Source organism: Dermacentor albipictus, chromosome 2 (genome assembly GCF_038994185.2).
Source record: "Dermacentor albipictus isolate Rhodes 1998 colony chromosome 2, USDA_Dalb.pri_finalv2, whole genome shotgun sequence".
Classification (NCBI taxonomy): domain Eukaryota; kingdom Metazoa; phylum Arthropoda; class Arachnida; order Ixodida; family Ixodidae; genus Dermacentor; species Dermacentor albipictus.
In genome coordinates, this window is record NC_091822.1 from 210,712,698 (window position 1) to 210,737,095 (window position 24,398).

At 51.8% G+C, this 24,398-nt stretch overlaps 2 protein-coding genes across 11 annotated transcripts in view; both read left to right on the forward strand.

The window, feature by feature from the left end:
* Positions 1 to 24,398, forward strand: part of LOC135896749 (kinesin-like protein KIF12) — a 535,077-nt gene that overhangs the window by 225,790 nt on the left and 284,889 nt on the right. For all 10 annotated transcript variants that reach the window (XM_065425246.1, XM_065425247.2, XM_065425245.1 and 7 more), the window contains exon 7: positions 20,077 to 20,209. In XM_065425246.1, coding sequence (XP_065281318.1) covers positions 20,077 to 20,209 — 133 coding nt within the window. The remainder of the gene's footprint in view (positions 1 to 20,076; positions 20,210 to 24,398) is intronic.
* On the forward strand, positions 8,399 to 10,773 carry LOC135896754 (uncharacterized). The gene has a single exon (XM_065425255.2). The coding sequence runs from the start codon at positions 8,627 to 8,629 to the stop codon at positions 10,418 to 10,420; it is 1,794 nt and encodes a 597-aa protein (XP_065281327.1). The 5' UTR covers positions 8,399 to 8,626; the 3' UTR covers positions 10,421 to 10,773.

Sequence of the window (24,398 nt, forward strand, 5' to 3'; positions counted from 1 at the left end):
GACGGACGGACGGATGGATGGATGGATGGATGGATGGATGGATGGATGGATGGATGGATGGATGGATGGACGGATGGATGGACGGACGGACGGATGCACGGACGGACGGACGGACGGACGGACGGACGGACGGACGGACGGACGGATGGACGGATGGATGGATGGATGGATGGATGGATGGATGGATGGATGGATGGATGGATGGATGGATGGATGGATGGATGTTATGAGCATCCCTTTTGGAATGGTGTGGCGGCTGCGCCACCAAGCTCTTACTATTATACTGCCTAATGTCCTACTTAGGTTAAAAAAATGGCTGTGGCTTAGCTAAGGTTAAGCCCAGGATGCGAAGCATACTAGCCTTTATTTTAGTTGTTGAAGCACTGTTTAGCCCGGTGAACTGCTGTTGCTTGGCTATATTTGGTTCGGCTAGACGAAGAAACCACTCATGCGTTACTCTGCTTCGCCTTCAAGAGTGGAACGCGACAGCGTTCCCGTCGATCCGCCAAGGGGTGTAAGACAATGGGCTACGGCGCAGCGACTACGCGCCCCGGCATTGGACGCGGTGAGCGTCGAGCAACGCAGCGTTCGGCGCGGCAACGAAATGTGCGCCTGAGCAAGCGACGCACGCCTGAGCCTTAGAAACAGCTCGTTTCTAAAGCAACACCGCATTCACTAGAGGCGCTTTTGTACCGCTTTGAAGCATCGTACTCGTGGCTCAGTGGTAGCGTCTCCGTCTCACACTCCGGAGACCCTGGTTCGATTCCCACCCAGCCCATCTTGCAAGAGTTGAGCCAAAACCACCGAGAAAATCAGTCTCTGTAGCACGCCGCAACCTTCGCTTCTCATTCCAACGAGCAGCTCTGTCTCCAGGAGGCATCTCACCTCGTGAGTGTCTAGCAGAGGCTAGCTACGCTAGCAGAGGCAATCGCAGCTGCTTATATACCGCCGCGACGCCGCGAGCGACGGCGCGAGTTGGAGCCCCGTTTCTCTGTCGTGACGTCATGGTGTCACGTGGTATTGAAGGCGACACCGCCGCGCCTGAGGAGCTGGGTTGAGCCCTCGTAATATGCTTCGCATAAAAAGAAGAAAAAGAAACCTTATGAACTTCCACAACCAAATTTTCTGATCCCATATTACGAACTATGCTTTTGTACGCCTCCGTTTTGTGTCGCTTCCGCACTTTTCTTCCACCAATTTTCCAATCGACGGTATGTCGGTATTCAAAGCGTCGGTATGTCAGAACACGCCCTGGTGAGGGACACACCCCCCAGGTTCTACTAGGAATGATAAATACATAAGAAAGTGGATGGGGAAACAGCGCCGTGGTAGCTCAATTGGTAGAGCATCGCACGCGAAATGCAAAGGTTGTGCCATCGTTCCCCACCTGCGTGAAGTTGTTTTTTCATCCACTTTGATCTCCATTAGTTTATCGTTTCTTTATTCATTTATTAAGAACAAGTAATTTCCCCTATGTTGTCCTTGGTGTCACTGTTTGTTGGCTTCTTATGATATGGCTAATAAAAATGGGGACCCTTGGTTAACCCCCTTTTTTCTCGTTTATTACATAACGAGAGTCTCGAATCCGGCAACATTGTTGCCTTCCGGTACCATGTGTGGTTTTATTGACCGGTCGCCTTCACCCAAAAAGATCACGTTCTCGTGACGCCTGCGGCAGAACGGATGTTCCACATCCGCCGGCGAGGTCTGTGATTGGTGGTGCTGGCTAAAACTCCCAGGTTTCCAATAGGAAACATAAATACCCAAGAAAGTGGATGGGGAAACGGCGCCGCTGTAGCTCAATTGGTGGAGCATAGCACGCGAAATGCGAAGGTTGTGGGATCGTTCCCCACCTGTGGCAAGTTGTTTTTTCATTCACCTTGATTCCCATTAGTTTATCGTATCTTTATTTCATTTATTAGGCACAAGTGATTTCCCCTTATGTTGTCCTTGGTGTCAGTGTTTCCAGCAGAACTTTTTGTTGTGCTAGTTGGTGCATGTTACTGAAGTACTAAAGCGCCAAACAGACGACACAAGAAGAGACATGGACGAGCTTTTACTAAGAGCTGATGCTTTATTGTCAGAAACACACAATATAAACGCAAATCTGTCGGCGCAACTCACACTTTGTTGGAAATCACAAGGTTACCAGGCAAAAGGCGCTAAACCGATTGTAAAAGATGACGTTCGTGACAATGACACGTGGTGTATAGGGCCAAAGGACCATAAATGATAATGGTTACGTGATACACAAAACACCGTCGTAAGGGAGTATCCCATTAAAAAATTAAGTATTAAGATTTTTCACCAATTGCAGGCGGCGCAGCAACGTGCTCAGTTCTAACTAAGGGCTTCTAAAAAGGACATTTCTCTTCTATACAGAATTTTTGACGGTTCGCTGACGCATTCCAGGCCCTTCCTTTCAATGTGGAAGGCTTCCTTCAGCTCAAGGGCAACGCTGTCTCGACTTCTGTACAGAACAATGGTATTTCTTAGGCGAGGCTTGCACCGCACTCTTTGTAATCTATGGCCATAAAGGAACCAGTTCCTTTTTTACTGTGAGCGTTCATGTTCTTTTAGCCTTTCATTCAAACATCACCTCTTTTCTCCAATGTACATCTTTTTACATGAGAGCGGCATTTGATAAAGTATCCCTTCCTTGCAACTGAGAAGTGGATCTGTATGCTGGGTTCCGCAGGTCGCGCGTTCTGTTTCTTGGTTGTTAACGCGGGCGCACAATGTAGCAAGTTTTGAAGGGGCTGAAAAGACAACCGGGACTTTGAATTTACTCGCGACCTTTTTCAGATTGTGAGTTACATGGTGGGAGTACTGTATGACTACGGGTCTTGTTCTCCTGCTTTGTTGTTGCCTGTTTTTTCTTGCTTTACCTTTTACCTTCTGGAGCAGGCACTCTACTACGGAAGTTAAACTGTCTGTGGGAAACCCGCCTCCTTTATCCTTTCAATCGGCAGTTGGAAGCAGCTTCGTATACCATGCTCACATGATTTCCTGGCATCCCATTCCAATGCCCCTGTGGCTATCGTTTTTTTTTCTTTTTTTTTCTTCTTTTTTACGGTCTTGGAGTGGGCTGACTCATAAGACAAGAGCTCTATTTGCGCTCGTGGGTGGTACTTCCAGTGCACTTCTGCTCCCACGTTGAGCTCGAGGTCTAAAAACTGTCTTATTGTTCGTTGGTAATTCACAGGTGTATTCTAAACCATGGCTATATTTTCTATGAACCCCTAGCATCTCTTTGACAGTTTCTTGATGGTGTGTTGGATCTTGTCTGTTTAACCCAATTAGAAAATGATCTACGTATCTAAATACCTTTAAACCTTCTGTTTGTCAAGCATGCTGTTCAAAACGCTATCAACAGCCGAGAGAAAAATATTGCTTAAGATAGGGGCTACACAGGACCCTATACAGATGCCCTTCTTCTGACTATAAACTGTAGGGGTTGGGGACGGACTTCCGGATGAAAACCAAACTTGGGAGTATTTATTTTACATTATATACAGGGAGGTGAGAGACAAGTAACAGTTGTACAGTCATTACGGGCCGGCAGCAACTCGGACGCTGCGGCCCGCGGCAAGAAGTTCGAGAGAGGTCAATCAGGGAATCAGGGAATGCTCTGGTCTCTCTGGAATGCTTCTTTTAAACCCTTCGAGCACTGGAAGTCGCGTCATGTTTGACCAATGGGAGAGTCCGCTCAGATGACGCCATTTTCGGCCAATCGTTGGCGACCGTGTCGCGGTGTCACACCCGGCGGCTCTCTGCGGTCTTGCCTCGCTGACTTGCAATGCACTTCTTCTAAGGTGGAGAAGGGGGGGGGGGCGCTCATGCTCCATTGTACAAGGGCCCACCTGCTCCCGGTGGTACGGCTCCGCAGTGGTGGCAAATGCCTTCTTCAAAGGCGAAGAGGGGTGACGATTGGGCTCTATTGTCCGAGGGCCCCTTCTAATCCCGGCGGCGTACGAACTTGTTTGCAAGTGTCCTGCCTCAGGAATGTGGCACCCCTGCTTCTGCATTCCTCAATTAGCTGTGCTGCGATTCGAAGTGGTTTGGGGAACTCGAAGTAGCCTCAGGAAACGGCGCCATATCTAACAAAACCCTATCATCAAACTGAATTCCGTGGAACTAACGTAAAACAGCAGAAGCCTAATGAAATTTTGAAGTGACATGGCCACAGAATTCTGAAGCGGAACAGTGTCTTTCTTCTCAATACATGCCTGAACAGCTAAAGAGAGTTCCTTGTGTGGGATAGAATAGAAAAGATCCTTAACATCGACCGAGAAAAAATTACCTACGGTACCACAGGACTGCAAAAATCCTTCCGCATCATATGAATTTCTTCTCTGTCTGTCTCGACAGATACTGCTTCGACTTCTGTCGTGACAGCGTTGCCCGTGAGCTGAAGGAAGTCTTTCACATTAAAAGGAAAGGCCTGGAATGCGTCAGCGAGTCATCAAAAATTTTGTATAAAGGTGAAATGTCCTTTTAGAAGCCCACAGTTACGATTGAGCACGTTGCTGCGCCGCCTGCGCTTGGTGAAAAATCTTAATCTTTTAGTTTGGCAATAAAACATCAGTTGTTAGTAAGCGCTCGTCCGTGTCTTTTCTTGTGTCGTCGGTTTGGCGCTTTAGTACTTCAGCAACATGCACCAACTAGCCCAACAGAAAGTTCTGCTGGAATATCGTTCTTATACAGTGGGCTCTTCAATATGTCTTTCCTACCCTACGTAAAATATGGCAGCCCTCGTCACCAAGATCACATGGTCTTCATGCCACGCCAGACACATCTCCTTTTGCCTCAAAAAGGGCCTGATCCGTGGAGAAATTTCCGCCCTCTTTGGTGCCATTCAGCCTTCCTACGAGCGCCTAAACCGGCTGTGTAGGATGTACGTTCGGAATTGTGGCGGCGTGCGTGCTACATGTCACTCTTTGCGTGCTACATGTCACATCAATTATCTTGAGTGGGCTGCCGAGAAGAAATTACGGGAATACAGGAAGCTTGCGGCTCAAACGGTGGATTTCTAGTGGCGACATACGTTAAACAATACACCCGAGCCCCCAGACAAGAAGAAGGCCAGTGGTGCTGTAAGAATCCTGGGACAAGTACAAGTCACGGAGGAAGTAAAAACCGTGCTGGCGAACGGACCGAAGTTCAGCCTCGAACCTGAAACAGCAGCGCATGAACTACTCTCTTTTAATAGGCGTGTTGCCGGGAAGGCGTCACCTAAAGACCAGGAAATGTGCCTACTGGAAGGAGTAGACGCTTTGTCAAGAACAGTTTCGAAGAAAACGTCTAGCAACCGATTTGGGATTAACAAAGTAGTCGCTTTCTTCTAGGAGAATGGCCTGCTGCTTTTACAGGCTGACGAGGAGGCTTCGTTATGGTTCCGCAAGGAATCTACAAGGAGAAGGCGTGCCGAGCAGTGGAAAAGAATTTCGCCACGTCAAGCCTCAAGCCGGCTAGAGTGAAATGTCAGGCTGTGTCCCGTTGCAAGGAACTGGAACTACGAAACGTGGCAAATGCCATAATTAAGTGCACAAATAAGAATTCGGGCATGTTTTTTATCGCCAAGACCCACGAAGAAGAAGTTTCGTTCCGGTGTATCGTGAACGAAAGGGAATCTTGGCAACGTCCTGATAGCCCGTTTCTCTTAAAGCATTTGAGTTCACTTAACATAGAAGATCCTTTCGACACAAAGAACTCCTATGATGTGGTAGGATTTGTGCAGTCCTGCGGTACCGCAGGTAATTTTTTCTCTGTCGATGTTAAGGATCTTTTCTATTCTATCCCACACAAGGAACTCTTTTTAGCTCTTCAGGCATGTATTGAAAAGAAAGGCACTGTGCCGTTTCAAAATTATGTGGGCATGTCACTTCGAAATTTAATTAGGCTTCTGCAGTTCTACCTTAGTTCCACGCTAGTTCAGTTTAATGATAGGGTTTATGGTCAGAAGAACGGCATCTATATAGGGCCCTCTGTAGCCCCTGTCCTAAGCAATATTTTTCTCTTGGCCGTTGATAGCGTTTTGAACAACATACTTGGCAAACAGAAGGTTATGAAAGTATTTAGTACGTAGATGATTTCCTAATTGTGTTAAACAGACAGGATCCATCAGACCATCAAGAAACTGTCAAAGAGATGCTAGAGGATTTTAGAAAATATAGCCATGATTTAGAATACACCTGTGAACTACCAACGAACAATAATTTACAGTTTTTAGAACTCGAGCTCAACCTGGGAGTGGAAGTGCACTGGAAGTACCACCCCCGAGCGCAAATAGAGCTCTTGTCTTATGAGTCAGCCCACTCTAAGACGGTAAAAAGAGTGATAGCCTCAGGGGCATTGGTATCGGCTGCCAGGATATCATGAAAGCATGGTATACGAAGCAGCTTCCAACTGCAGATTGAAAGGATAAAGAAGGCGGGGTTCCCAGAGACAGTTCTAACTTCTGTAGTAGAGTACCTGCTCCAGAAGATAAAAGGTAAAGCTAGAAAAAACACGCAAGAACAAGCCCGTACTCTCACCGTGTAACTCACAATTTGAAAAAGATCGCGAGCAAATTCAAACTCCAGGTTGTTTTATCAGCCGCTTCAAAACTTGCTACATTGTGCGCCCGCGTTAACAACCAAGAAGCAGAACGCGCGACTTGCAGAACCCATCATACAGATCCACTTGTCAGTTGCAAGGAATGGGTAGTTTATCAAATTCAGCTCTCATGCAAAAAGGTATACATTGGACAAACGAGGTGATGTTTAAATGGAAGGCTAAAAGAACATGAACGCTCACAGGAAAAGGGAAATGCTTCCAATATGGCCATCCATTGCAAAGAGTGCGGGTGCAAGCCTCGCCTAAGAGATACCATTGTTCTGGACAAAAGTCGAGACAGCGTTGCCCGTGAGCTGAAGGAAGCCTTCCACATTGAAAGGAAAGGCCTGGAATGCGGCAGCGAACCATCAAAAATTCTTTATAAAAGTGAGCATTATCATTTATGGTCCTTTGGCCCTGTACACTGCGTGTCATTGTCACGAACGTCATCTTTTACAATCAGTTTATCGCCTTTTGCCTGGTTACCATTTTGATTTTCGACAACGCATGAGCTGCGCCGCCAGATTTTCGTATATGTTGTGTGTTTCTGACAATAAAGCATCACTTGTTAGTAAGCGCTCGTCCGTATCTCTTCTTGTGTCATCTGTTTGGCACTTTAGTACTTCAGTATCAGTGCTCGTTGGCTTTTTATGATATGACTAATAAATATGGGGCCCCTGAGTTAACCCCCTCTCTGGTTGATTATTACATAACGAGGGTCTCGAATCTGGCACCATTGTGGCCTCCAAATAGCATGTGTGGGTTTACTGACCGGTTGCCTTCACCCAAAAACATCACGCTCTCGTGAAGCTTGCGGCAGAAAGGATGTTCCGCGTCCGATGCCAAGGTCTGTGAGTGGTGCTGCTGGTTAGTACTCCCAGTGTTCTGCTAGGAAACATAAGTACCCAAGAAAGTGGATGGAGAAATGGCGCCGCGGTAGCTCAATTGGTAGAGCGTCGCACGCGAAATTCGAAGGTTGTGGGTTCGTTCCAAACCTGCGTCCAGATGTTTTTTCATCCACTTTGATTTCCATTAGTTTATCGTTTCTTTATTTCATTTATTAAGCACAAGTAATTTTCCTTATGTTGTCCTTGGTGTGAGTGTTTGTTGGCTTCTTAAGATATGACTAATAAAAATGGGGACTCTTGCTTCACCCCCTTTCTTCTCGTTGGTTACATATAGAGGGTGTCGAACCCTGCAACATTGATGCTTTCAGGTAGCATGTGTGGGTTTATTGACCGGTGGCCTTTACCCAAAAAGATTACGTTCTCGTGACGCCTATGGCAGAAAAGATGTCCCACGTCTGACGCCAAGGTCTGTGAGTGGTGCTGCTGGCTATCACTCCCAGGGTTCTACTAGGAAACATAAGTACCCAAGAAAGTGGATGGAGAAATGGCGCCGCGGCAGCTCAATTGGTAGAGCATCGCACGCGAAATGCGAAGGTTGTGGGATGGTTTCCCCATGGGGCAAGTTATTTTTTCGTCCATATTGATTTCCGTTAGTTTATCGTTTCAATATTTCATTTACTAAGCACAAGTAATTTCCCTTATCTTATCCTTGGTGTCAGTGTTTGTTGGATTCGCATGATAAAACTAATAAAAATTGGGCCCCTCGGTTAACCCCCTTTCTTCTCGTTTATTACATAACGGGGGTCTCGAAGCCGGCAATATTGATGCCTTCTGGTAAGGTGTGTGGGTTTATTGACTGGTCGCCTTCACCCAAAAAGCTCACGTTCTCGTGACGCCTGCGGCAGAAAGTATGTGCCACGTCCGCCGCCAAGGCCTGTGAGTGGCGAGGCGCCGTAACCGGAGCGTTCGCTTCAGACGTGCTGCGCATCGGCTCGGCCAATTCTCGGCCGCAGCCACGGATAACTTCACGGTACGCCACCAAATTTGTTACCATCTGATAAAGCAAGTCACCCGGCGCACGTGGACACCGATTTCAACCAGGTGGGCCGGTTTTCGGCAATTTTAGAGCAGTTTTTCACCCCGCCACGTGGGCGACGCCGTCCAGCCTGACGGCGACGCCGATGCCCGGCGGCGTGGAGACTGCTTCCCGAGGCAATATGGCCGTCTCTACGCTAACCCAGCGTGGCTACGACCCGGACGCGATGTCCTGGACGACGGTTCCGACGACTGAGGAGCCCAATTCTGCGATGCCTTCGAATATTCGAAGCCAAGCTCTCCTCAACGCGGCCGCTCGCCGCTTGCAAGAGAAAGCCAAGATGGTAGCGCCTGCCGCCGCCCCGGCGTCCGGCAACCCAGCGGGCAGGACGCAGCCTCCTGCCTCGAACGCTGCAGGAAGCAAGGGCAAGGTCTTCACGAAGTGGAAGCCTCGCCTGCTACTAAAACCGAACCCGGATGACTACGTGATCGTTGTAAAGCCACGTGAGCATATTTCCTTGCACGAAGCCTTCTCCGAGAATCGCTACGGGACCGCTTTCACGGCTTACCTCGGGTCCGAGCGGGCAGAGACCGCATCGATTCTCCCTTCGAGAGAACAAAATTTGATTGTGATCCATACCCCGGACCTCGAGACGGCGGACCGAGTGATAGGGGATTTTTCCGTCAACACCGAACGCGGAGCGGTCCCGCTCCACGGATACCTACGGCAAGATGGCGGAAACGTTTGCCACGGTGTCATCGTGGTGTGCAACTCGGACACGACGGAGACACTTCAGCAAAAGGTGCGTTGGAGAGCAGGCACCATTGTTGAAGTGAGAAAATTTGGCACATCGAACAAAGCGCGTGTTACCTTCGCCGGAAAGGACAAACCGCGTTTTGTTCACTATGACAACATGGTGGTACCCGTCCAACCCTACTACCGTACAATCCCGGCCTGCGGCAAGTGCGGTGCTGTCGGCCATAGGATGGATGCATGCCCAAACCTGAGACAGGACACTTGCGGTCTGTGCGGGCAACAGATTCCACTCGTGGAGGGGGTGCGGGCCCCTCACGAATGCGTGCCCAAGTGTTCAGTGTGCGGTGGTGGACACGTCACGAACTCCCGCGAGTGCACTGCAAAGTTCCGGAACTCCAAGACAGCCGCCCAAAAGGGCGGCAAGACCATAACGGCGGTCAAGAAAAAACACCGCCATCTTGAGCTTCCCGGTGGGCCGCCGCACCGGGACGTCACCAAGACCGGCAAGCCAGCGCCCCCTGCCGGAGAAGCCGGGAGGCAATCTACGGCGCCACCACACGGCGTGGCTGGGGCCTGGGCCGACGCCGTCAAAAAAGGAAAACAGGTGAGCGGCGCGGGCAGGGCTGCTTCCTCGTCCCCTCCCTCTACTCCTCCTGCGGCGCTCAGCGCCGAACAAAACATGATCGCGGCTCTCCAGGCGCAAAATGAGATGCTGCTAAAGAAAATTACAGCGCTCGAAGCAAAAATGACGCAACCCCTCCCTAGCCCCGCAGTAGAAGTAATGGAAAGTGAGACAGAAGCGCCGGCGGAGGCACCTAGCGCGGCAGCCGCTCTCGAGGCCCGGATCAACGCCCTCGAGGCCCGTATGGACAGCCGGATTTGCGCTCTTGAAACCCAAATCTCCGCAGCCATGAATGCCGCGATTGCCAAATTGACAGAGATGATTCCCTCTCTCATAACTCAACAAATCGCGCAAACCTCTCGCACCACCCGGCGAGCCGGCCCAATTAAAGACGTGTCCGGCCCGTACCCCAAAATGTTTCGACGACAACTCGATTTAGATGATGAAGACAGTTGCTCACTCTCCGGAATGGAGGATGCTCCCCTCCCCGTGAGTGCTGGTGATGGAACATCGTCTTCGCAACCCCCTACCAATCTTACCGATGATGGCGGGCACCCCTAAATTCAGGAAATTCCCCCGATCCAAATTGGCCATCCCCATCCTAATTACCCAGTGGAACTGTCGAGGTTTCAAGGCCCACGCTAAGCGGGCCAACCTACGATTTTTCCTCACAACATTCGAGCACCTTCCTGCTGTGGTAGCCCTCCAGGAGCCAGGGAGCGGCGCCACACTTACAAATTACACTACGTTTCAGCAGGACCCCCTCTCCTGTATCTGCGTGCATAAAAATTACACGGCCAACTTCGTTGACCTTGACCTCAAAACAGAATTCTCGTACGTGATGGTGACCCTCCTTCCGCTACGAAAACAGGACCCACCACTACACGTTCTCAACATTTATTGTTCCCCTAAGTTAGCCAACATCACCTTCGCAGACCTTTTTAGCCGCGCCTTAAAGGCTGCGGGCAGGGATCCCCTGGTGATCGTGGGCGATTTCAACGCCCCCAGCACACTTTGGGGATACGCGCGTGAGGAGAAACGTGGACGTAAGCTGGCGGAACTTATGTCCACGCTGGGCCTTACTCTCCACACCGACCCTGCCCACCCAACTCGCGTGGGTAACTCCGTGACCCGGGACACGTGTCCGGACCTAACCCTCACCAAAAACATTCAATATGTAGACTGGGTCAACACCGAAGAAACCCTCGGTAGCGACCACTGCATACTCAATACAACTATTCGCACCCATCCATTGGCAAGACCTTTCGCACAGGCAAAATTGCCCGATTGGACCAAATTCCGACAAACATACACCAACTCGACCCCCATTCAGGAGCAAGGGTACCGCGTCTGGTCCCAGCAATTGGTTTCCACCCTTCGCTCCACGGAAACTCAAATTCAACTCTCAGAGGCGACCCCGGAGGTGGACAACCACCTCCTTCACCTCTGGGAGGCCCGGCACAGCCTTGTCCGCCGATGGCGCCGGCAAAAACACAATCGGAAACTCAAAATTCGCATCGCTGAGCTCACCCAACGAGCGGCAGAGTACGCGGCCCAACTCGCTGACTCTAACTGGGTGGACCGGTGCAACACGGCCGCGCGACAAATGTCCAGCCGGAGTACGTGGCGCCTCTTCCGCGCCCTAATCGACCCCACCCAAACTCGAGCAGAAACACAAAAACATCTCCAACGAGCCATTCACTGCTTCGATGGAGACACTTCAAAATTGGCATGCAAACTCCGAGATCAATACCTCTGTACTCAGCAGGACCCCCGAGGGCCCGCGTACTCGTATGCAGGTTCCGAGAACGCGGAGATGGACCAACCGTTCCAGCTGCACGACCTGAAGGCGGGCCTAGCAAAAATGAAGCGAGGAACGGCACCGGGACGGGATAAAATTACAGTCAAATTACTTGCCAACCTTCCCGACTCTGCCTACTCCACACTCCTCGCTTACATGAACTCCATTTGGATCGGGGAAACACCCCTCCCACTTGATTGGAAGACCGCTCTGGTCACCTTCATTCGCAAAGCTGGTAAAGCCATCAACACAGACAACCTCCGCCCCATCTCCCTTACTTCTTGTGTGGGAAAATTAATGGAGACGATGGTGCGCGACAGGCTGTCTGAGTTTCTGGAGAACAAAAATGTTTTCGCCGACACCATGTTCGGATTCCGCCCACACCGGTCCGCACAGGATGTATTGCTTCAACTTGACCGAGAAATTCTCGACCCGATCGAATATCCCCTAAGTGACAAAGTAGTACTCGCTTTGGATTTGAAGGGGGCCTTCGACAACGTGACCCACGAAATTATCCTAACACATCTTTCCCAAACAGATTGCGGCCGAAATACCTTTAACCACATTAGGCAATTTCTCACTGACCGACAATCATACATTCGGATTGAAGACAGCGAACACGGCCCATACCAATTAGGCACGCGAGGGACCCCGCAGGGAGCGGTCCTCTCACCCCTCCTATTCAATTTGGCGATGATGAGACTTCCCGCTCAGCTGGCGAGGGTCGACGGCATCCAGCACGCGCTGTATGCCGACGACATCACCATCTGGGCTAAACACGGCTCGGTAGGAGAAATGGAGGCCAACCTGCAGCAAGCGGCGGACATCGTAGACAACTATGCCCGTCGATGCGGCCTTCAGTGCTCCCCGTCCAAATCTGAATTTGTGCACATACGCCCCTCACCAAAGTGCACTACCAAAATCGACCTCTCCCTTAACAGTGGACCCATACCCGAACACGACGAGATCCGAGTACTGGGGCTCTTTATTCACAAAAATCGAAAAGCTGACACAACATTGGCCAAATTGCGTAAGGTGGGGGACCAGGTGGGCCGGATGGTCCGCCGGGTTTCGAACAAGCGCGGGGGGTTACGATGCAAAGACGCCTTGCGGCTGGCGCATGCATTTGTAACCAGTCGAGTCCTTTACTCGGCTCCATACCTCCACCTACGCAAAGTTGACGAGAATGCACTCGAAGTCATTCTCCGTAAAATCTACAAGCGTGCCCTCGACCTCCCGGTCAGCACCTCCAACCTGCGCCTCCTGGGCCTGGGGATGGTGAACACCTTTAAGGAGCTGCGAGAGGCACACTTGATGAACCAATACACGAGACTCTCTAAAACGCCGTCGGGTCGCCGCCTCCTTGCCCGATTACACATCCATCATTCAATACATACGGAGGAGCACGTACATATCCCATCACAGTGGAGGTATGCCCTGCACGTGCGCCCTCTTCCGGTCAACATGACACGAGAGGACCATAGCGGCAGACGCCTCGCGCGGGCGGAAGCCTTGGCTCGCCACTACGGACACAAACACGGAGTCTTTTACGTGGACGCCTCCGGCCCGTACCATGGGGGTTGGTACACGGCCGCAGTCGTCCACCAAAACACAGCAGTAAATGGACTCACTTTCCGTGCACACAACATTACACACGCGGAGGTGGTTGCCATCGCGCTAGCCGCCGCAGATCAACACTCAAGGGTCATCATCACTGACTCGAGGAGTGCTTGCCGCAATATTGAGCAGGGGCACATACCGTACCTTGCCTACAAAATTTTGCAAAACAGCGACTATCTCGGTGCCCCCTCGCACCGTACGATTATCTGGACTCCCGCTCACACGGGCCTCGAAGGAAACGAAACGGCCGATGCCGTCGCCCGCGCGCTCACTTTCCGGGCATCACCTTCGTCCCCCACCGATCCGGACCCCGAACCCAATCCCGCCTATACTTTCACAGAGATCGTTCAGCTCTACCAATCTGGCCATGCCATCTATCCCAAGCCCTGTAAGGGCCTCACAAAGGCGGAGGAGCGCATTCTCCTTCGCCTTTATACCAAAACTCTGCTGTGCCCGGCAGCCTTAAAATACTTTGACCCCGCTTGCACGGGGGAGTGCCAGCACTGTGGGGAAAAGTCCTCAGACATTTTCCACATGGTATGGGCATGTCAAAAAACCCCAAATCTCACCCCCCTACCCAACCCTTCCCGGGTGGACTGGGAGGCAGCCCTGCTCGGCTGCTCTGACCTGACGGCCCAACGGGCCTTGGTCGAGCGGGCCCGGGCGGCGGCCGACGCCAATGGGCTCCCGTAAGGGGGAGCCCACCTAGTGTTGATGCAACACCTATCTAAATAAATGTTTTTCAGACAGACAGACAGACTGTGAGTGGCGGTGCTGGCTAACACTCCCAGGGTTCTACTAGCAAACAAATACCCAAGAAAGTGGATGGGGAAACGGCGCCGTGGTAGCTCAATTGGGAGAGCGTTGCTCGCGAAATGCGAAGGTTGTGGGATGGTTCCGCCTTGCGGCAAGTTGTTTATTCATCCACTTTGATTTCCATTAGTTTATCGTTTCAATATTACATTTATTAGGCACAAGTAATTTCCCCTATGTTGTCCTTGGTGTCAGTGTTTGTTGGCTTTTTATGATAGTGCAGAGTCTAACACTTCTTGCGTGATAGCATGAAAACGGAAGCGAGCAACTATGACATTACCAGACAAATGACAATGTGGAAGAATCTGGTCGCCTAGAGAAGCCTTAGCTAAGGAATCAGCAATCTCGTTTGAACATAATTCTTTGTGGCCAGGCATCCTAACAAAACGGGCGCTTCTGAAGCGTCGAGGTACCAAATAATGAACTGCCCTCGTAACGTGAGTCAGCAGAAGCAGTTAGTGATGAGCACAATAAATGAAGAGTCAGTAATTATCACAGCTGATATAATTGGTGAAATTAATTTAGGTGGGGCTAGCACGGCACTAAATTCCTCGCACAACATAGGTACAAGGTTCGGCAGCGGCAGAGAAAAAGTTCCGTCTAGCGCTGGGCGAAAAATTCCAACACCAGGCCTTTTTTTTACTTTGAAGCATCTATTACCCTTATGACGTTAGTTGGTAGACTCTGTAAGTGGCTGTGTAATAAACCATCTAAAATACGGTGCGGAAATTATTGTTCGTTATAAGGAGAAGTGTCATCACATCTGATATTCATACAATGAGGTATGTCGGCAATCCGAAGTTTATCACAGATACAAACCTTCAAAGGGTCTAGTAACTGTTGTACGTATGTAAATTGCGGAGTATGTAAGCACGGCCAATTTACACCACGCTTCCGCAGGCTGCGCCGTAAATGCACTGGGTATGGGCTGCTTTTCAATGAAAGCCTTTCACGCGACCTGCGACCTGCGCCATGAATGCATTAGGTATGTGCCGCTCTTCAGTGAACCTCTAGCCAATTTGGGTCACTGAGTATGTGCCACTGATTGGGTGGCAAGCGATGGAACAATTCTCAGGCGTTCGCAGGCGCTCGCGCGCCACAATTCTCATCTCGTGGGCCACGCGCAGATTTCTCGGGGTCGTAGCGTGTCCAGAAAGAAGCCTGAGAAGGAAGCCCGGCTGCCGCATGACGCGTTTCGCACCGTTCTCCAAGACCGGTGCGCCATGCATTTCCAAGGCCACGCGCAGTCCTTGCGGCGACGGCGCTAGATGGCGCCGAGTGAATTCTGTGAATTCTTAGGGAAACAAAATCGCAGAAGAAACAATTTATCATAGCGAAAAGGGAAGACGTTTACTTTCCGAAGCGAGATCAGGATACTTTAGAACAGGCAATTATAAAGTAAGGTTCATCAAGAAAGAAGGACCATGCGCTTGCTGAGCTAAAGCTAGGGAAAGGATGGAACATGCTTTATTAGAAATTGGAGATCTACACGGCTGTTGGTTTAGGATCCGCTGGCCTCCTTGAAGCACTTGGCTTCAGGAATGGCAGGGTAAGCACGTCAAACAAATATTAGCAAAAAGCCGATTGGAAGTTTAGTGGCAGAAGCGCAGGGAGAGAGAGAGAAGTGGTTCTTGTGGGGAAGTAGGAAAGGCTAGCACTATTTTCTGCAACCCATGCGGGAGCACGGCTCAGCGCCAGCAGGGTGGAGGAGATGGGATTAAAAGAGAGAGAGGGTAGGAGGGTAGGAGGGTAGAAGCGAAATAGTGGCGGATCAGGAAGCCCGAGGTGGTGGGATGGCCGTCAGCCCATCTGTCTTTGTAGAAGTTTCCTATAGTCTCGCCGAGAGCCCGACGAGTCGAGGTACTCGACGACACTTAGGAAGGCTGGTAGCTGATTACGACAGGGGAAGAGGATAGCTTCCTGTCGTGAACATGGGAGCGTCAGGCGGTGGAACTCTTGCAGAAGTCGGCCGCGGTGCTGCAGGTCAGCAGGGCAGGGTAGCAGGAGGTGCTCCAGTGTCTCTGGTTCACCACAGGAGGCACAGGCTGGCGAGGTGGCTTTCCCAAGGCGGTGCAGGTGGGCTGCCGTCCAGTAGCAGCCAACTCGCAGTCGGAGCAGCATCGAGGCATCCCTTCGTAGGAGGCCGTGCTGCGGAAGAGGCCGTGGAGGCCGGCCCAGGGATACCCGTTTGTCCGGGTGGCAGGCGATGATGTGCAGGCGCAGCCTGTGTCTCGAGAAGTCAGCTGCCGTTGCAGCAGGGCTGAGGGGGACGCTTGAGTAGTGGGCACTTTTTGAATTGCCCGGGATCCCCACGTGTGCCGGTAGCCAATGCAGAGATAGTGAGCATCCTGCGTCCTGAAGGGCCGTCAGTCTTGAAGAGAGCAGCGCTACCCCAAGGATAGCCCTGTCAGGCTTCTGCAGGCAGAGCATCGCCGCCTTGTAGTCACAGAAGATGGCTGCCGGGGTCGCTGGTACCTCCTCTGCAAGTAGGTCCACAGCAAGGTGGAGTCCTGCTATCTCTGCTGCGGTAGAGTTTGCATGTCCCCGGAGACGGCAGAGCTTGCTCTTTTGTAGGGCCGGTGCAACGCAGGCTGCTGTTGATGAGCCCGTCTCCAGTATCACGGATCCATCGACGAAGATGTGAAGGTGGTTCCCAAGTCTCTCTTGGACGAGAGAGGCTGCTGTCTGCTGTAGGGCACATGTTGGGGAACGGTTCTTCGAGACACCTGGCAGCTCCGTCGAGATAGGGATTGGTGGTCGATGTGGTGGGCGAGGCTGTACAGCGTTTGCAGGCGTGTCCCCTTTGACTTCCCTATAGAGGCCACACAGCCGTCCCATGTGTGATGCTGGCCGGGAGCGTAGGTGCGTCAGGACTGCTTGACCATCTGCGGCATGGTGTAGGCGATCAATGTGTCGAAGCCCCTGTTGTAGGAAGAGTAATTACAGGGGCAAGGCACCTGCCTCAGCCAAAGTGGCGGCCACTTGTGAGGTTCGGGGAACGCCAAGACAGAGCCATATTGCTGACCAATGCTGCAGCTCGAGTTGCCGCAGGCGGTGTGGGGGCAGCGCCACAAGAGGGAGGGCATGCAGTAGCCGTGAAGTGACTACAGCTTCAAATAGCTGCAGGGCCCACCTGGTGGTACAGCCCTCTCCACGGGCAAGGAGCTGTGAGATCGCCTTGCGGACCCGAAGCGTCTGGGCGCACAGGGCCTTGGTAGCCGGCAGCAAGGTCAGCCGATGGCCAACGCGCAGCCCCAGGTAGGTGACTGCCTTGTTCCATGGAATCTGGACGCCCTCCAAGCGCAGTCGGCCAGCTGAGGGGTGGGCTGATGCTCTGGGGTGCAGTAGCAAGGCCTTGGTCTTCCTGGCCGAGATGGTAAGGCCGATGCTGCACAAGTAGGCAGCCGCAGTGTCCAAGGCTCTCTGTAGGGCCGCACGTGCCTTGCGGATGTGTTGCGGTGGTCCCCACACCCATAGGGCGATGTCGTGCGTGTAGATTGAGGACTACACGGGGAATTGAGGATCGATCGAGAGGGCAGCAGGCAACCGTGCCATGGCCAGGTTGAAAAGGAAGGGGCTCACCATTGACCCCTGTGGCACACCTGCAGCGACTGGACGGGGTTGCTCTTCGATTGACCCACACGTACCCTGAGGGTGCGGTTGTGCAGGAACGACGGGAGGAACTCCCGCAGGTTGCCACAGATGCCGAGGAGGTCCAGGCCCTGCTGGACAACTGCGTGGGGGGGGGGGGGGGGGGGGGCTGTCGAAGGCACCCTGTACGTCGATCAGCAAGAGCATCACGAGGTCCCCGCCGACCTTGGCGTCCTCCAGAGTGGACACCATGTCAGCGTTGGAGTCCGCAGTGCACCGCCGCCGCCGGAAGCCCGTCTGTTGGTCTGCCAGGAAGCCGCGAGCACGGGCCACCCAGTCCAGTCGTGCCAGAGCCATGGCCTCCATCACCTTGCAGGCAGCAGAGGTGAGGGAGACCGGTCGATAGGATGACAGTTCCCTAGCCGGCTTTCTGGCCTTGAGGATGGGTGCCACAATGGCTGTGCGCCATGCCTCTGGCACCTGCCCTGACTGCCAGATCTCATTGAAGCACTCGAGCAGGCGCTGTAGCTCGCTGGTGGCCAGGTTACGGAGGCGTTACACCGTCTGCTCCTGGTGCGCTGCGGCGTTTCCCTCGCCTCAGAGCTGCATGGAGCTCGTGCAGGGCAAGTGGCTCTTGGCAGAGGGCAACAACCTGGCTGGACGTCCAAGCAGGGTGGATGCTGTGTAGACAGGTGGGCAGCTGGGCAGGGGGGTGTCCGGCCGGTAGGATGGCTGCACTCTGTGACACGGGAGGGGCGAACTGGTCCGCCAGAAGTTCCGCGAGGGCCTCATCGCTGATTCCTAGCGAGATGGCCACAGCGAGGACGGGTTGACGGCTCGTCCTCTTGCCGGTGAGTGACTTGAATGGCTAGGGGGCCCCATGAACGGTCCTTGATGCTGAAGCACAGGCTTACCCAGCTCTGGTTCCTCCTGCGACGGGCCTGTCTTCTACAGCAAGCATCCGCCCGTCTGTATTCAGTCCAGTGCTCTGCCTTCCCTGTCCAAATTGCTCTGCGCTCCGTGCGGCGCCTGGAGGCACGGAGATTGAGTAGGCGGAGATCCGGGGCAGGGGTGTCCGGTGGCGCAGAACACTGAACGGTAGCCGCCCGGGCGCACTCCGCGATGGCATCTAGAAAGTCACAGCGATCGGCAGCCTATCACGCCGATCGGCCGACGGAGACCAGTTTATGACGTGAAAAGTTCTGGTCTTTGGCTTCCTTCCGTGTACAGAGGTGATCACAATGGTGAAGTGGTCCGAACCCCAAGTGTCCGGAGTTGTGTCCCAGGAGTAGGAGCACTGTTCTGTGGTGAGGGAGAGTTCGATGGTTGAGTTCACCTCTCGGCAGACATAGGTGGTTCCTCCGCTGTTCAAGATCACCAGTCAGGCACGGCTCATGGCGTCGCGGAAGCTTCGGCGTCGGCTGGAGCAGCGGCGACTTCCCCAGTCTGTGTGGTGGGCGTTGAAATCGCCACACAGGACTGCCTGCCTCTCGAGGCGTAAAGCCAGCTGGTCAAGGATGGAGGAGTCCCATGGCTTTCCTGGTCGTATGTATATGCTCGCCACGGTCGTGTCTTGGCTGCCGAGACGCGCCGTGACAGCACAACACTCCAGAGGGCCTCCTACAACGTCGGCCACTGAAACCACAACGTAGGCCAGGTTGCACCCAACGTAGATGGCTGTCCGTGGCTTGCCGTAGGGAGAACACAAAGAACGGAGGTATATAGGAACAAAGTTCCCATTAATGGTTTAGAAGGTTTGATGGCGAGAAGTTGTGTCTGTAAAAAAAGCATAAGATAGATGAGATATTAGGCAAGTTAAGAAAAAGAGATGGGTAGCGCAACCCACCGCCCTCGTATAAAAGGTACGCTCACAGCATTTATCCGTCGTTCTATCCAACCAAGCGCGAATTAGGAATCCCGCTGTAATACCCGCCTCATACACAACTATTTTCGACGGCTATATTGATTCAATGCTGAAAGCAGAACCGTCGACGGTCATCGTAAGATGGAAGGGTTCCTCTGAATTTTTTGGTGTTTGTTGTACGTGCTGTATTGCATCACTTGAAAAGTGAGAACTTTAGATATGCCAATTTTTTATATCGAGCTAATTATAAGCTTCTTCCACTTACTGCCACCAGTTACGCATTTAATTTACAACGCCTCTGCTTTAATCAATCAACACCCCAACTTCGACGTACGGACATTTCTTGCAGTCTAGAAGTTAAAGCCGGTATGTGTTGAGAAAATTAAGCAGCGGCTTTTTTTTTGGAAGGATGTGAAGTGGATAATTATTTTGCATACAATTATTTCCGCTGAAGTTGGTGATTAAAGAAAACGCGAGAAAATAGGGCGCACTTGTGGTTTACGAGCAATGGGCTGTTGTAATTTTCAGGTGCTTGACCTTCTAAACCCGTCGCACAAGACGCTTCCCGTCCGCTGGTCGAAGGACAAGGGTTTCTATGCGGAAAACTTGTTTGTCGTGGAATGCGAGGACCTGGGTGATTTAGACGGCGTTCTACAAGAAGGTAAAGTGAATTTGTCCTACCAACAACCATCATTACAGTCACTGTGCCAGTATTTTTGTACCGCTCACCGCACTGCACGCATATCTTTTAGAGCCGCTCATACGGCGAAAGTCGGCGTTCCTCGCAACCGAGTGAACGAGCACAGCGAAAAATGAGAGCTAACTCGGTGGAACTGTTGAGTTTTTCACTGTTACATGGCTCTGCATCGGAGGAACAGTGTTGGATGATTAGTTAGTTGTGACTGTACTACAAAAATTCGGATGACTGAATGTTTTCTATCTTTGCTAAGAAGGAACACAACATGAAGTCAAACAAATGTAGGACGAGCCTCACGCCATCAGCATATATAATCTGCGTTCCTTTCAATTTTTCTTTCTCGCCTTGCTGTATGAATTTCTTGCGTTAGAAATATGGACACTGCAGGCGCACTTGTGCCGTCTTTGTAGCCGTCGGTGTCGCCGTCGCCGTGGTTTGTATGCAGTCCAAGCACGATAACATCGTCCCCGTGAGCCGTTGTTGTATGTGTGAGTGAAGCTTGTGAGGGCAATCCCACGATCGAGGCTCTATCGAGGAAAGTGGGGTGGACGCGGGCCGTCTTCCTTCGCGCGCGAGGCACCGGCGAGGTGGGAGGGACGGGAGGGGGCGTTCTACTCTGCCGGATGCTGCGTACGGCGCGTGCGGCCACGCGGGCCACCATATCTTGAAAGCGACCAGCGATGTGGACAAAGTGCGCGGTTGCATGTGCCTCATCTTAAATCGATCTGCGATGTGTACATAGTGCGTCATATGCTGGTAGCTTCGTGTGCGCTGTCCTTTCGAAGCTTTGTTCACGTTGAAGCGAGATGCAACACGAAGGTAAATTCGCTCGCTGCTACTGCCACGTTTCCTGACACCAACGTTTTGACAGCAAGTTTCCGCGGTCGTCGAGTGAGATGTGTTCATGTTTACCTGTGCTCGCGTGACAGTGGGCTTGTTGGTTTAGTTAGTAAGCGAATTTTTACAAGTTTCTGTGGTCGATAAAGGTGCGATATTTACTTGGCATAGTTCTCTAATAATTTTCTGTCGCAATCGATGCTTCGCCTTTCGGGCGAAACTACAACTTCTTATACTTTGTGAAATATTAGGCAACCCTTTGTGAGGCCAGATACGCTATAACCAACATCACGTTTCTTAACTAACGCTTGGTGGTAATTTATGAGAAAGAACTGTGGCGTATCACATATATGCGATGTACCACCCATATGCGATAGAGCATGCGGTTACGGGTATATTTTTCGATCATGCAAAATATATTTTAACTGCAGAAAACTTGCAAGATATATTAGTCAGATAATGAAATTGGCACATTGCTTTAGAGAGGACAGTTTTTCTCACAGATCCAGCGAGCACAAGTGTCATAAAAATTTTATGACGCCATCTTTGATTGGCTAATTCATATCTTCGTCTAGGCCGGATCATTTATAAACATTCGTCTTATGTTAAATTTTACTTTTCATAGCCTTTATCAGTTTGGCACAAGCCAAAAGAAAACTTTCTTGCTCATCTCCCGAGTTATTAGCTGCTTCTATTGTTATGAGCTGCTGATATGTGGCAGGTCTCTTGCTATATTCATCGTAAACACTGCTGGAATTTTCATTTCCCTGCGTATTCAGAACCAATAATTGTTCTAAAAAATATACCTCCTGAAACAATAAATTTTGCTACCACATTTGTTTTTTTTTTTTTTGGGGGGGGGGAGGGCAGATAATTCTAATGTCCTCCGCAAAAAAAACATCACTGCATGCTGCCTACTAAATTGCGCAAAAATATATGTTTGCTTTACAGTGTACATCGCTGCGTTCGATGAGCTTATTAACTTGCCAGAAGCAGGCAAACTTGCGGACGCCACTGCGATAAAACATGATGAAACAGCCAACCAGCTGTCACGATAAGGCAGACAGCGCATGCCCCATACACACAGGAAAACCCGAATGTAGTATTGCGATACCAATTATATGTACAGTCAACAGCAAAAGTTTACGGGATGCGGTTTCCCCTTAAAATGTGAATTCCTGCACTGTTAGGCATGACACTTGGTATTTAATGAATCACTGTGTAGGTGGCGAAGGCTACTGCCTGCTGGAACATTTAATTCCAGGCTGTGACCACGCTTCGCGAGAATTCGGCTTCTTGGCAGATCCTGCGTCCCATAAACTTTTGCGGTTGACTGTACAATCCAGGCCCATTTTGCCTTCGGCGTCGCCGTGATGTTATTAAGTCCAAGGGCGACAACACCGTCGCGGCGCGTCGTATGCTGTATGTGCGAGTAAAAAAATTACCGACGATTACGTTACTTCCTAATTGCGAAATTTCAGCGCAGCAAATAAGCTGTTTCACCTTTTCGATAGATTGAAGCAAAGAAATCGAGCAACACATGTATGCGCTATCACAGAATTTTTTTTTTATTTTTCACACGTATTCCTTTAACAAAGACTCCACGTTCACAACTGGACCCTTAATGCCATATTGGCCTCCGCCGTGCATCAGTCGTCGCACTTGCATGAATGGGATTCGCGGAGATACGAGTCTTACACTCACCGCATTAAGTTGTGGAAGGTGCGCTGGCCTCGAGGGATATTTGTAACCGTTTGTTGTCGAGAAATGAGGAATGTCACCTTTCCGCACAGATTGCATGCATGAAGAACACAGTCTGAATTGACACAAGTCCGAGTTGGGAAACGCACACCGGAGATTCTCACGGCACGTATCCGGAAGCGGTTTCACGTCATTTTGGAACCAGAGCCGATCACACACTGAACACAAACTTCCAAACGGATTGTCTGTAAACTGTCGCCGGAAAGCATTTGTTGCACCCTGACTGTTTGCGAGCCTTTGTTTGTGTTTGGCCTCGGCCTCGGCCGCGCGAACGGTAGAGTCTTCTCTGCGACGGCGATGAGCTTCTGCTTCAGCCTCGCTTACTGCTGGTTGCTCTCGACGGTGGCGATGAGCCTCCGCTTCGGCGGTGCGAACGGCAGGGTCTTCTCGGCGGCGGCGATGAGCTTCTGCTTCAGCCTCGCTTACTGCTGGTTGCTCTCGACGGCGGCGATGAGCCTCCGCTTCGGCGGCGCGAACGGCAGGGTCTTCTCGGCGGCGGCGCTTAGTCTCTGCTTCGGCGACGCGTACTCCTGGATCATCTCGACGGCGGCGACGGTAAGCTTCTGCTTCGGCGGCACGCACCTCTGGATTCTGACGGCGACGGCGCTGGGCCTCTGCTCTGGCAGCTCGTTTAGCAGCAGCAGCTGCAGCAGCAGACGGAGGACTTCCATCGGTCGTCTCGCTCATGGCTCAGAAAGAACTGGCAGATAATTTCGCAGTGGCGAACGGCAGCGGCAATTTCGGCTCGGGCGGTGCACATATACAGATCCGCCGCCACCGATCTGGCTCTCTGATTGCCACCGCACAGGGCGAACGGCAGCGGCAATTTCGGCTCGGGCGGTGCACATATACAGATCCGCCGCCACCGATCTGGCTCTCTGATTGCCACCGCACAGGGGTTGCATTGGAGGAGGAGCGAAGAAAGGAATTAAGTTCGAGCCGGCGCTTTGACAACCGGAGACTCGCAGGAAGAGGGGGGAGGGGGGCGGCGTGTACACCCAGCGGCAAACGATGGGGGCAGAAGCGCGCGCAGCAAGCGGACAACACGATAAAGGGAGGAGGGAAGAGATAGCAGCGACTGACTGATGCCGCTGACGCCGATAGTGAGTCAACCCCAGCTGCGGAGTTGGTTTCAGGGACAACGCCGCCGATGCCGACACAAACAATATGATACCCTCGCTTCCGCAGCGCTAAGAACCAGGTCTAGCCGTGGGAAGGTGGTCACGTATTCGTCGACGTGCCGGGGCCTACGTGAAATAACCGGCGCGTCGGCAACTGAAGAGCACCCTATCCGCCACACAAGAACAGGGGGGGACCCTTTCCTCCTCTTTCTGCATGGCGGCGACGGTGTTCTATGCAGTCACGTTATCTTGACTCTCTAGCGGCGTCAGCGGCATCCAGCGGTATCAGTCGGTCGCTGCTAGCGCTGGGGGGATGAAAGGGGGGCGGAGCTGGTTACGAGGCCGACGACAACGCCGACGACAACGCCGACGACGACGCGAAACCCAGGAACGGACGCCAAAGAGCTGCGCTCTAAAACATGCGACGGAAACAG

Bases quoted from the DNA above. Each gene is read 5' to 3' on its own strand.
- LOC135896754 (XM_065425255.2), top strand. From the start codon at position 8,627: ATGCCCGGCGGCGTGGAGACTGCTTCCCGAGGCAATATGGCCGTCTCT.